Source organism: Gastrolobium bilobum, unplaced genomic scaffold (assembly GCF_033153095.1).
Source record: "Gastrolobium bilobum isolate Gb01-03AN ecotype WA unplaced genomic scaffold, APGP_CSIRO_Gbil_v1 utg19495, whole genome shotgun sequence".
NCBI lineage: Eukaryota > Viridiplantae > Streptophyta > Magnoliopsida > Fabales > Fabaceae > Gastrolobium > Gastrolobium bilobum.
The window spans coordinates 499,632-513,503 of record NW_026898451.1 but is presented as its reverse complement, the minus strand read 5'-3'; the positions used below and the strand labels follow the sequence as shown (position 1 = coordinate 513,503).

Below are 13,872 nucleotides of genomic sequence, written 5' to 3'. Positions count from 1 at the left end.
TCAAATGTATGATGGAGAAAGTCTGCATGAAGCGTGTGAACGCTTTAAAGAGTTGATACGATTCTGCCCGAATCATGGAGTTTCTGATTGGGGCATCATTCACACGTTTTATCATGGTTTAACCCCACCATTGAAAGCAACTGTTGATGCAGCCGCAGGGGGAGATCTTTTGGATTTTACTTATCCATAGACCTACCAGTTGTTGGAAAAACTTTCAAAAAAAAATATTTCATGGCCTTCCACACGACACAGTGCTCCTAAGAAAGCAGGAGTTCTTGAGCTAAGCTCAGGTGATGCTCTTTCTGCACAAATGGCTTCGCTCCAGAACACTATAAAAAACTGGAAGCCCGTGGAACAGAAAAAAACAACTGAGCAACTTCTTTTGACTCAATCAAGTCAGAGTTGCCCCACTTGTGGAGGCCCTCATGAATATGAGGACTGTAACAATCTAGCTGTTGTGTGCTATGCAGGAGGGTGTGACAACAACAACAGGAGCAATGACAACCATCAAGGGAACAATAACCGAGGCTGGAGGAATCAGAATAATGCTGGAGGTAGTGGAGGAAACTACCAGAACCGACCCCCGTATCCCAGGCAGAACCAACAAAACTGGGATAAGGGTGAAGGGAAGTCCCAATCCTTTGAGACTTCTGTCAAGGAGTACATGAATCAGAACAACGCAGCCATACGAAACCTAGAATCCCAAATTGGTCAGCTGGCTGGAGCACTCAAACAGAGGCAACCAGGGACACTCCCTAGTGATACAGAAAAGTCGTCTCAAGATAACCAGGAGCATTGTAATGCTATAAGCCTGCGAGATGGAAAAACCTTACCATCCCCAGACTTAGTGGCACGACATCGAAAGCGCGAACCAGCAAAACAACCCATAGGAAAGGAAGTTGAAGAAGCCACTGACCCTTCACACCTTGAAGCTCAGACAGAACCAGAAGAGAAGGTCCAAAGCAATGAGTCTGCTGAAATCAAACCGGATGACGCAACACCTGTAGCAGAACTTGGAGCAACAAAAGTCAGTGAACCAGTTTCAGTTCCAACTTATGTTCCCCCATGCAAGAGAAGGAGTGAACCAATCGAGCCTCCTTTTCCACAAAGGTTGAAAAATCAACACGAGGATAAACAGTTTAGCCAGTTTCTTGACTTGATGAAACAACTTCACATAAATATCCCTCTAGTAGAAGCCCTGGAGCAAATGCCTTCATATGCAAAATTCATGAAGGACATTTTGTCAAAAAGAAGAAAGATCGAAGAGTTTGAGACCGTAGCCCTCACTCAACAATCGTGCAAGTACCTGACTAAAATTCCTCTCAAACTAAAGGATCCTGGTATATTCACCATCCCGTGTACAGTTGGGAAGAACTATCTTGGTCGGGCACTTTGTGATCTGGGCTCAAGTGTAAATCTAATGCCGGCTTCCATCTTCAAGCAGCTTAACATAGGAGCAGCAAGACCAACCACAATCACTCTTCAACTTGCAGACCGATCTATAGCCAAGCCAGAAGGAAAAATTGAGAATATCCTTGTCCAAGTAGACAAGTTCATTCTACCAGCTGACTTCATCATCTTAGATTTTGAAGCAGATCAAGAAGTTCCAATAATTTTGGGCAGACCATTTCTGGCTACCGGTGATGCTATCATAAATGTCAGAAAGGGTGAACTTTCTATGAGTGTAAACGGATAAGTAGTGAAGTTTAATGTCATGAAAGCAATAAGGTTTGATGAAGATAACACTGAGGAATGCTCTAGCATTTCGATCCTTGACTCGGTCATACGAGAAGAACAACAGGAGCATTTGCAGCCAGAGATAGGCATTAAGGACTTTGAGGAGCTGGAAGAATACCTTGCATCCATCAGTTTTCACTCAACCCCAGGGAAGGAAATAAAGGGTCTTTGAATCCTTAAATCGATCAGAGCAAGAGCAAAGATCAAAATTGCCTTCAGTAGAGCAACCACATATCTTGGAGTTAAAACCCTTACCTGAACACCTGAAATATACTTATTTGGGTAAAGACAACACTCTCCCTGTGATTATTTCTTCTTTGCTAACCCATGAACAGGAACTTCAACTCACACAAAAGCTCAAAGATTACAAAGGAGCAATCGGCTGGACCATGGCTGACAGAAAAGGAATTAGCCCAACAATTTGCATGCACAAGATTTTGCTCCAAGACCCTGACAGCTCATCTGTGGAGAATCAAAGGAGGCTGAATCCCAATATGAAGGAGGTGGTAAGAAAAGAAGTCATCAAATGGCTTGGTGCAAGTATAATCTATCCCATCTCAGATAGTAAATGGGTTGCTCCTGTGCAATGCGTTCCAAAAAAGGGTGGCATTACTGTAGTTGAAAATGACAAACAGGAGTTAACTGCCATGATGCATATAATTTAATATTTTTTAAAAATTTACTTAAAATGAAAAATTTATACTATTCAAAAGTTATATGAGACTAGATAAACCCATTTATATAAAAGAGTTTCATGGGAAAAAGAATTACAGTTATTTTTAAAATTATATTATGACAAAATAGTTATTAAATATTATACTATAGTCAGCACGTGTTTTTTATACTCAGTCATAACAAAGTTAACATAACAAATAAGTGGTCTAAGGAAAGTGTAGAACACGTTATACTTTACAGCGTCACTCGTGACATAACATGATATCTCCATCCACGCGCGATTCATTGCACCGACCTAAGTTTTGCTCCAGAATATCTGCTACCTATGGTTGAGATCAGTCTACTTAAGTAGCCACTATTTAATCCCACGGGTGTGATTTCCAACCCTCGGGACTGCGTTTGGGCTTTATAAAGCTAAAAGCACAAAGGAATTGGCCGTCACTTTATTAACAAGGAGACGAGTCACTGGTTTCCAGTTTTCAATCAAATCGGATAATAGATACATGATACTTGATTGATAGAGTAGCTAGTTATTATATTGACTTATTTAAATTAAATATATAGTTATAAATTTTGTATTTGCAAGATAAATGTTTAATTTGATTTTATTTATTGAAATTTTATAGTTAAAATATTTCAAAGATCATATTTAATCGAATATTTTAAATGTAGAATTAAACAATATAAATATATTTAAATATAATATTATAAAGTATAATAGAGAAACTCATATTTATTTAATAAAGATGTGACTCAATTTTATTTTATAAAAATGAATATATAACTTTTTATTTTTTTTTATTTTACAATCTGGTATCATGATCGTTAAATTTATTTAATTTAATCGCAAAACTATAATTGTTATATTAATGAGTCATTATTTACCTAAACTTGTTAACTGTTTTATTACTTGACACCATCCTAAGTTCTTTATATGATAAATATATATTTATAAACATATAATTTTCTATAAATAAATAAAATTTAAAAATAGATATATATCTCATATTATGTAATATCCTTTAAAATATATAGTAACTGAAATATTGAATTATTTTTTTTATATTTAATATATTATATTAAAAATATTATTAATATTAATATTTATAATATTAAATTTATATTATTGATAAAAATTTAGTTATTTGTTTAATTTATTACTTATAAATTCTATTAATTATTATAATAAAAGTATAATTTCTAATAAATTTTTGTTAATTGTATATATAAATATTAATAAATGAATAAAACAAGAAAATGAAAATTTTATAAAATTAGAATATAAAAAAATAAGAAAAATATTAATGAAAGAAAAGAAAATTAAAAAAAAATAACTAATAAGAATTCAAAATTTTAAAACAAATGCCAAACTTTTTAAATTATATAATAGATTACTGGGTCAATTGGTCTGCTTGCTGCTGATTCCGTTATACCATCCAACAACAGATTTTTTATATTATTAGGTTGACTTTAACCATCTCAAACCTTCTATTTTACTCTGACCTTTGAAGTTTTTGACTTTATTTTTGCGGTCCACCCCAACTTTCCCCCACCTCATAATCCTAATTTGCTTGCCTTTTCAGTCTTCGAACCCCTTTGAATCTGAAAATCTTCAACCTTTATAAGCACATCCTATTTACCCTCTTCTCTCACAACGCGATCCACGAAAGGGCACAAAGAAAGTCACTGTAAACATATCCATCAAGTTGTGCCTAAATGAGTTTCAATTCATCAGGGCTGCATGGAACGACTACCGCAAATGAGCACAAGAAGTTTAAGGGAGTTCGGCGACGAAAATGGGGCAAATGGGTATCGGAGATTCGTGTGCCTGGCACGCAAGAACGCCTCTGGTTGGGTACATATGCCACACCGGAGGCTGCAGCTGTGGCTCACGACGTAGCTGTGTATTGTCTGAGGAGTCCTTCGAAGTTGGACAGACTTAACTTCCCTGAGACTTTGTCTTACTATTGTGTTCAGCAAAGGGACATGTCTCCCAGGTCTGTTCAGAAGGTGGCTTCGGATGCTGGCATGGATGTTGATGCCCGCAACATTGCTGGCAAAACATCACCGGTGGCAGAAACTTACGAAAATGAAAAGAAAACTGATACTGATCATTCTCTTGATGTGTTTTGGTGGGAAGGTTTAGGGGATGACTGTGGGACTTGGCAAGGAACTGAAGATTATAGAGAAGGGGAGGCCTTGAGCATTTCCATTGAAGATTATCTTTAGGCGTTCAAGTTTTTTTTTTTAAGTTTCTCATCGAGTTCATTTTTCCGACTAAATTTGGTTCGAGAACTTATAGAACCATATTAAAAGGGACAGCTATCCCAAATCTTTTTTTTTCCATTAGTGGGACTCAATCTCAAAACCTCTTGTCAAGCGGTCTAAACTCTTTACCATTTTTGAAAGAGTGTTTGATAAGTAATTTTTGTGTATGAGTTAGATGTATAAATTAATAATCACAAGTATAATTAGTGCTGCCTTCGAAGCAAAGGAAAATTAAATTGAAAAAAGAAACGATGCCTAAACAAAAACTGAAATTGACCAGTTTGACACACTATTTGAATTTGTGTTTAGTAATTAGTATTAATTCCTTGGAAAACCACTAAAACTTGTGTACGGTACCCATTTTTTAACCATATGAGCGCAATTCAGTATTTACGAATATATTTGTCTATATAAAAAAAAATACAATTTAGTGCCTTCCATTAGTAGTAATTATTCAACTTATAAATAATATGATAATTTTTTTATTTTATTTTCTTTTGGAACAATAAATTTACTTTTAAATATTGTAAACTTCAGCTAGAATTTGTAAACTAAAGTGATAAAAATCACTCATATATTTAAAAATAATTAACAATGTTAACTCATGACAGAAAAAAAAAAAAAAAAAAATTAAAAACCACTTCCTATTAAAAGTTGCTTTCATGGGAAGTTTCGACTTGACATTTTGTCGAATAGTAAGAGGATGCATCAAAAATAGCAACTATAAGTACAGAGACAGAACCAAATTAGCATGCATGCTGAATACAAAAAAAGAACATCAAGTCACCTCCATCGAGTTCTTACCTACCTCTCCTTGATTCCAGCATCAGAAAGACTACGCAAGAGTTGAAATACGGTGAACATCGCACACAGGTTTCATGATGAGATAGATGTACGTCGGTAAGTACTGTAAGTCTGTTAGAACCGTTGCAATACGGTTATTGTTGTTGTATTTTTATTGTAGGTAGCAGTGGTAGTGATAACAGATTCGAGGATCAATCGATAACCAGATAGGGTTTAAAAAGGAGAAAATTGGAAGAGATAGAAGTAATTCTTTGTTCTCTCACCCTTGAATAGATAAAAAGATCAACCTTAGTCCAGTTGAGTTTACAAGTACGTGTTTTATTCATTCAGCAAATAGACATATTTTACACAGGAATTAAAATTACAACATGAAATCAGATAACTTTTACAAATCTTGCATTCAAATTGCGAAATGAATGTGCTTTTATAAGCGGCTATTATTGTTCTTCTTAAACAAGCTTCCCATGGCCTTTGCCTTCTCCCTCAGAGCATATTTCTGTGTCTTGCCAGTTGATGTCTTTGGCAGATCAGAGAACACCACAGTTTTTGGAGACATATAACGAGGCAAACGGTTCTGACAGAATTGTATTATCTCCTCTGGTTTTACATTGTAACCCTCTTTCAGCTTCACAAATGCACAAGGTGTCTCTCCCCAATAATCATCAGGTCTCCCAACAACAGCTGCCTCAAGAACTGCTGGGTGACTAAAAATCACACCTTCCAATTCAATGGTGCTAATATTTTCACCCCCTGAGATGATTATGTCCTTTGAGCGGTCCTTAAGTTCTATGTAACCATCTGAATGCTTTACACCCAAGTCCCCACTCCTAAACCATCCTCCTTTAAATGCATCTTGTGTTGCTCTCAAATCCTTTAGATATCCATTCATCACGGTGTTTCCCCTGAACATCACCTCACCCATTGTTTTTGCATCAGCTGGTACACTCTTCATTGTGAGAGGATCTTTTATATCAAGTTCTTCCATTCCAAGATGGTGCACTCCTTGACGGGCCTTGATTTTTGCTTGTGCATCTCGAGGAAGGCTATCCCATTCTGGTTTCCATGTGCAAATTGCTCCTGGACCATAAGTTTCTGTCAAACCATATGAATGAGTCACAATGAATCCTAGCTCTTCCATCCTAAAAAGCACATCCGGGGGTGGTGGAGAAGCACCTGTCATCACTGCTACCTTTCCTGGAAGTGGCTTTCGGACTTCGAGTGGTGAATTTATTATCATGTTTAAAACTGTTGGTGCTCCCCCCATGTGGGTTACCTTGTGCTCATAAATATTGTCAAATATCCCTTCAGCAGTCACACTTCTTTGGCAGACACTTGTGCCACCCTGTGCAGCAATACCCCAAGGGAGGCACCATCCATTGCAATGAAACATTGGGACACACCATAAATATACTGGCATAGACCTCATCTCATTAAGAAGAACTGTAGCCAAAGAATTAAGATAGGCACCTCTATGGCTATAGATTACACCCTTAGGGCTTGATGTAGTTCCAGAAGTGTAATTGAGTGAGATTGGTTCCCATTCATCCTTTGGCCTTCTCACCTCGAATCCAAGTTCTCCTTTAGCTATAAGATTATCATATATCAACGTTCCAGGAAAGGATGAATTTTTACCAGTATCAGGTGATGGCTGACCACACTCCAAAATTAAGACCAGAAGGGGAAGCTTGGTTGTTGTTTTTGACAGGATTTCAAGTGCTCCTTGAGCAATATCAAACAATTGATAGTCTACGAAAAGCATTTTGGCCTCAGAATGTTTTAATAACACTGAAACCATTGCCGAATCGTGACGGGTATTTAACGTGCAGAGAATAGCCCCTGACATTGGAACACCAAAATGTAGCTCATACATAGCTGGAATATTTGGGGCCAATACAGCAACCTGGCCAAATAAGTGCAAATTCATAACAAATCACAAATAATTATCAAGACTGGCTTAGCAGCCAGTAGTATTCTAGGCAACCTATTTATAATTATATTTCATTCCAACCATATGAGATTAACAGAAAAAGAACAAACTAGTACAATCAAATATCAATAATACAAGAGCTTCCAAAAAAAAAAAAAAAACACATTACAAGCGCACTGACTAGTATATGTCAGTAGAATGAAGATCGTTAGAAGATGGATTCCATAAAAAATCAAGCTTTTTTTATTTCCCTTTTTTGGTAATCCAGTTGAAGGATCATTGCACAGTGGGCCCATTAGTAATAATAACCTTTTATGCTCAGAAATGGATATGTCTTACAAACTCTTGATGGGTGTCAAATTGATCATAGTGGGTAGAAAAAACAAAAACCGGAAAGTGGAAATTGGGGAAGATGATTGAAGGAATTGAGAAACAAACCACATCCCCGGGAGAAACACCGAGTTGAGAAATGGCAGAAGCAAGTTTGGTACAACGTTGATGGGTCTGTGCCCATGTGTAGGTGACGTCATCGAAGATGAGTGAAAGTCTGTCACGGTAAACAATGGCTGAGCGCTCCAAAAAGCTTATGGGAGTCAGAGGAACGTAGTTGGCGGAGCACCGGATACTACCCTCCATCTTCCCAAGAGTTTCACTCTGTGGATTGGATTGGATATCAATATGATAATCATCAAATTGCTACATCATTTATACCCCACAACTTCGTTTAATAAAAAAATATTCTTTTATAATTTATACACCACAGGCGACTGCCACGTTAAACGTTTGATCTTTTCTTTGGATTCCTTCAATGTGATGATGTAAATGTTAATTCGTGCAGTTAAAGAATTAAAATAAAAGATGCTGAATACTTCACCAAAAAAAAAATACTAAATAAAAATATTAAACACCTCTTATCGCGAAGACACCCAGTAACAAATATCATAAAAGAAAAAGTTATAATATTTTATATTAAAAAAAAAAAACTCAATCACTTCAATTCATACCAATTAATACATAAAGCTGATTATCAAAAAAATAAATAAAAATAAAATAAAATACATAAAGCTGCCGTGAGCCTCACCCTCTATCCTGCACATATATGACCTTAATATGGGGTATTGTGGATAAAAATCTCAAACACCCTGGCCTGACTTATTTGGTAATAGTGATATGCTTGATGTATCACGCCACAAGAGGTTGCATGATTCCAACTTGGAATTTCCAAGTTCCAACCTCTTGATCGCTTGTAGCCTGTAGGTGTCATAGACCCGTATTTCTTGGCCAGCAGTTTTAATGGGACAGTATCAACTAGAAAAAAATACAAGACGAGACAATTGTTGAAGTCAATTGACTGTGGCATCCTATAATGGAAAAGTGACGTAAATGCCCCCTTTTTAAAAAAAATTTTTTTTATTAAAATGCCACATTTTTACTAGACTGACATACATCCAAGTTTATTATCGGTTATAGCAAATTTGATTAGGTTACGTAATACATTTCCATTAACGTATCAAATTAGCTATTAGCGATAACAAATTTAGTCTAGTTAGCTTTTTTTCTTACAAAGTGTGCACATGTCACAAAATTATAAGTGATTAAATTCTCTATCATTGATAGCGAACTTGATATATTAATGGAAACATATCACGTGACTTGATCAAATTCGTTATGACTGGTAGCAAATTTGAATACGTATCAATCTGATAAAAATTATTGTTCGCGTTCTTGAGAATCAAAGAACAGAGAGAATAGGTTTATAAAACTGGAATTCATTTTCTTGAATGAACCATTACATGTACATCTACAATATATATTAGATACAAGTGTGCAATAATGAAAATGGTTTAACAGAAAGATAAAAACAGTTATGTGGCACGTGGCCTCCTAACAAACTCCTAACAAAGTGAGCTGTCACCATTTCTGTCATTATTAGTAGCATTGAACCATTTATCTGATATTGAGTTTATGTAAGCATTAGGCTCTTGTTGAATGGGCTGTGAGCCTGCATCGTGTAATACCCCCCCGCAAGTGGGACTATGGAGGTTGAATAGGCCCAACTTGTGAATAGTTGGAATGAAAAGCTTTGGAGAAGAGGCTTCGTAAAAACATCAGCAACCTGGTCAGCAGAGGAAACTGGAAGAAGGTGGAGAAGACCACAAAGCTTTTCACGGGTGACATGGCAGTCAATGTCAATATGCTTGGAACGTTCATGGAAGGCTGGGTTGCGTGCTAGGTAGATGGCAGATTTGTTGTCGTAGTAAACTGATGCCGGTTTGGACCAAGGAATATGGAGATCATGGAATAGATGTTGTAACCATTGTAGTTCACAGGTAAGGGAATTATATGGTAGCCTTGGAATTTCTGTTGGATGTAACAATAAGAATTGTCAAAAGTAAACAAGCAAGGAATGGCAATTAGTAGCTTTGTAACCGACAGAAGGTTAATATGAAATTCTGAAACAAAAAGTACTTCAGTAAGAACAAGTGAAGGAGAAATGATTATTGTGCCAGAAATTGTGGCATTAACAATGGAACTGTTTGGGAGAGATATAGTAATGGGATCAATTGTATGAAAAAAGGAAAAATTAAACAAAAGGAAAGTTATATGATCTGTGGCCCCAGTATCAATCACCCAATCAAAACTGCTCATACCTGATGGAGCTGTGTTCGTGTGTGAAACAATAGCAGCATTTGCAGAATGCTTGGTAGGTACTGTGTCTCCAGCATTGGAATGATGTAACATATTCAATATATGTTGATACTGATCATGGATAGCAGCCATTGAAGAATTATCATGTTTCATTACATTCCCTTCTTGGAACTGAAAATTGTTAACTGCATTAACAGAATTGTCATGCTTCATCAAATTCTCTTCTTGGAACGGAAAGTTGGTAATTGCATTAACTGCTGACATAGCTCCTCTTCTTCCATAGTTCCTGTAGCCTGATGGAAAGCCATGAAGAACATAGCAAGACTCAATAGTGCGGTTATTTCTGTTACAATGTGCACAGAATCGTGCAGTATTTTGTCCTCATCCTCCATTATAGCGACCACGTCCTCTATATCCTCTTCCATTATTGAAATAATTGTTCCTTCTTGACTGGTCTCCTATTGCTGGAAGAGTTTGATGGCTACTTGTGAAATTCAGATTACTTTCAGACTGCATCTGACGTTCTTGTTGTATCACCAGAGAAAAAGCCTTTGCTGAGATTACTGATCATTAAGGCCACAAAGAAATCTTACAGTCTGATCATTCTCACGAAGCTGACGCATTTTTGTTATTGCTCCACATGCACATGGAGCTATTGGACTGGGAATTGGCTTCAAATTCTCCATTTCTTCCCACATTGTTTTCAGCATAGTGAAATACTCACTAACATTCTTGTTTCCTTGACATAGCTTATACACGTCTTCTTGCAAATCACACATAGGAAATACATCTGATTGAGAAAATTGATGTTTCAAATCATGCCATGCATCTGAGGCCTTTTCAATCCACAATATGGACTGAGCAATATTCTGTGTAATAGATCTATGGATCCATCCAAGAACTATGGTGTTGCATCGATCCCAAGTTTCAAATGTGGGATCATCAATAGACGGTGGAGGAAGATTTCCATTAATAAAACCAAGTTTATTTTTAGATTTCAAAGCCATTGTCATGGCTCGGCACCATGCATGTAGTTAGATCCATTCAATGGAGGAGTGACCAACACCTGAGATGGATTTTCACTTGCATGCAAGAAAAGATGATGAGAAGGATTCGTTAGGAACTCAGGGAGAGGAGATTGACTCACCAAAGGAGGTTGATTCAATTGAGGAGGTTGATTCATCACAGGAGCTTGATCCATTACTAGTGGTTGATCCATTACAACCAAGAAAATCGGGAGCAAGAAAAAAATCGAAAGAGAACGAAGCAGAGTATCAGAGCTAGCTCAAAGGGTAGGAGTGCCCAAGGCCTTATAAAGGCCACATTAGTTGCCCACACAATCAATGTGGGACTATATATCTCAACACGCCCCCTCACACGAGAGCCATTGGGCTTGAAGCGTGGATTATGCACAGACCCAATTTTTGATTTACCTTTTTGTGCTTTTTATTTTTAATTCCACTTTAAAGCGGGGGACGGTGAGGATCGAACTTGTGACCTTATAGTCACTCAAGCTTTGATACCATCTTGAGAATCAAAGAACAGAGAGAATAGGTTTATAAAACTGGAATTCATTTTCTTGAATGAGCCGTTACATGTACATCTACAATATATATTAGATACAAGTGTGCAATAATGAAAATGGTTTAACAGAAAGATAAAAACAGTTATGTGGCACGTGGCCTCCTAACAAACTCCTAACAAAGTGAGCTGTCGCCATTTCTGTCATGATTACTAGCATTGAACCGTTTATCTGATATTGAGTTTATGTAAGCATTGGGCTCCTGTTGAATGGGCTCTTGTTGAATGGGCTGTGAGCCTGCATCGTGTAATACGCGTGATATTTGAATTTTTTTTGTTGAGAAAATGTGACATTTACGTCAATGTTCCTCCTACCATCCTATTCTTATAAGACCATCAACCCCATCACTGTATCTGTCACTATGGTGCCCCAGATGCGAACAGAGGGTCATATTAAAATTTTCAGTCCAACTCTTCTTCTTCTTCTTCTTCTTTTTAATATGAATATTTACAAATATATGTTGGGCCCATAGGCGGACCCAGGGGAGGGGCTAGGGTTGGCCACCGCCCCTCCTTGATTTTTAGATTTTGTTTTACTATATATATATATATATATATATATATAATTTTGGGCTGAAAAAAATTAATTTTGGCTAAAAAAATTAAGTAATTGGGCTAAAAGTTTCAAAAAGTCTTAAACAAACACAACTGTAGAGATTGAAATTGTAGTTTTTTCCAAAGGATGTAGCAAACTTTTAGGGCTCAAGAAAAAATTTCAAAATCAGGCACACTTGATTATCAAAAGGGTGACGAAAATCATTGTCAAAGAAGACAACACAGCAAAACACAAACAGGGGTTCCAATTTTTTGAGCTAAATATTGGGGAAGGAAAAGAGCTCGCATCCATTGTCGAATGGAAGATAATCAAGACCAGACTTTGAAATTGAATGGAAGATCAATTTCTTGATGATTCTTTGATTACATATATTGAAAAATAAATTGTTTTGAATTTTAGCACAGATTCAATTATAGAAGAGTTTAATAATATGAAAAAACGTAAAGCAAGAGTTAAGTGAATTGGCCTTGAATTTTATAATAAAAATCTTTCAAACTTTTTCTATTAGGTTCATATATAATTATATGTACTTTTCTTAATAATATAAAAAAAAATTCACTTCCCACTATAAAAAGTTCTGGGTCCGCCACTGGTTGGGCCCCGTCATATACAAATGTAGGTTGGCTCCATAAGAATATTCTTGTAAGTTAGTATATTCTTATAGCGGATTCCAATTCAAACGATAGCAAAAAATCCTAAATATACAATATTACATTTAGCTTCGGATTTATACCAACACCATCAGCAGACTACTCAAGTTACCAAAATATTCCAACACGAATCAACACAATACGTAAGCGCTCCGCATATTAGTTTATTTGTATGATTTTGTCCATCTAGCAGTCATCCAATTATCGTTATCCAAAAGTCACTTTAGGATTTGATGCAGCTTTCAACTATATGTATACATGTATTTTGGGATTCATATCATTTGTCTCTTTTTGTGTCCATCTAATTTTTTAAATAAAATGACATTTTAATAAAAATTTACAAATTTTCCTTTAATTTTTTCTTTTCGCTGAGATACCATTTCTCAAATGTTAAAAAAAAAAAAAGAAGGAAAAAAACTTGTGATTCCCTGATTTGTTTTTGTATTCTTGACATTACTCGTCACCACAAAAACCAACCTGCAATTTTTCAGGTGTTTACATCATGGAATTCATTGGAGACATGAAAGATGCCAATCACCAATATAGGAAAAGATATATCATTTTATAGGCCATATATCACCAAGAAAAGATTCCCCAAGCTGTAAAACTTGTAATTTCAGGTCCGGGCCTTCCTAAATCGGCACGGCAGTAAATTCTTCAAGATTCAGAAAGCGAAGTGTTCCATGAAAATTTTCAAGGGATTTAAATTTTAAACTGCATTGCATCTCAAATATGTCATCCAGACAACATCAAACTCCAGTTTAATAAGCAATCATTAAGTTAGATTTCCACTGAGTTATCAAAGTGCTGCCAGGACAATTATTAACCATCTTCCAGCAGAATTAAAGAAATTAAGAATAGTGAAACTAAATTATTAACATGGTGGTAGTTTCACTCCATAACTAGATCTCCAAGTCTATGTTTCTGATGTAGTACTCCAAATCTCATGCAACTAGATTTTACTAGCCCCAATTGGGAGATATAGTAGAAGTTTTGATACCAATTAATATGAATCTTGGGAGAGT

At 36.2% G+C, this 13,872-nt stretch overlaps 3 protein-coding genes across 4 annotated transcripts; 1 reads left to right on the top strand and 2 right to left on the bottom strand.

Annotated features, from left to right (window-relative positions):
- Nucleotides 1-4,114: 4,114 nt before the first annotated feature.
- LOC133316440 (ethylene-responsive transcription factor ERF020-like) lies at nt 4,115-4,693 on the top strand. The gene has a single exon (XM_061518189.1). The coding sequence runs from the start codon at nt 4,129-4,131 to the stop codon at nt 4,639-4,641; it is 513 nt and encodes a 170-aa protein (XP_061374173.1). The 5' UTR covers nt 4,115-4,128; the 3' UTR covers nt 4,642-4,693.
- A 1,027-nt stretch (nt 4,694-5,720) lies between these two features.
- On the bottom strand, nt 5,721-8,644 carry LOC133316405 (butanoate--CoA ligase AAE1-like). Of its 2 annotated transcripts, XM_061518149.1 has the most exons (3): nt 8,493-8,643; nt 7,850-8,065; nt 5,721-7,384 (listed from the first exon to the last, which is right to left on the bottom strand). In XM_061518149.1, exons 2-3 carry the CDS (start codon nt 8,045-8,047, stop codon nt 5,909-5,911), a joined length of 1,674 nt encoding a protein of 557 aa, XP_061374133.1. In that variant the 5' UTR covers nt 8,048-8,065; nt 8,493-8,643; the 3' UTR covers nt 5,721-5,908. The 2 variants fall into 2 exon arrangements, with proteins under 2 accessions (XP_061374133.1, XP_061374134.1); XM_061518150.1 differs by lacking the exon at nt 7,850-8,065 and having other exon boundaries at nt 8,493-8,644.
- Nucleotides 8,645-9,374: 730 nt separating this feature from the next.
- Nucleotides 9,375-11,067, bottom strand: LOC133316418 (uncharacterized). Its single transcript, XM_061518165.1, has 4 exons — nt 10,654-11,067; nt 10,462-10,570; nt 10,063-10,353; nt 9,375-9,772 (listed from the first exon to the last, which is right to left on the bottom strand). The coding sequence occupies exons 1-4, from the start codon at nt 11,065-11,067 to the stop codon at nt 9,375-9,377; spliced, it is 1,212 nt and encodes a 403-aa protein (XP_061374149.1).
- Nucleotides 11,068-13,872: the final 2,805 nt, after the last annotated feature.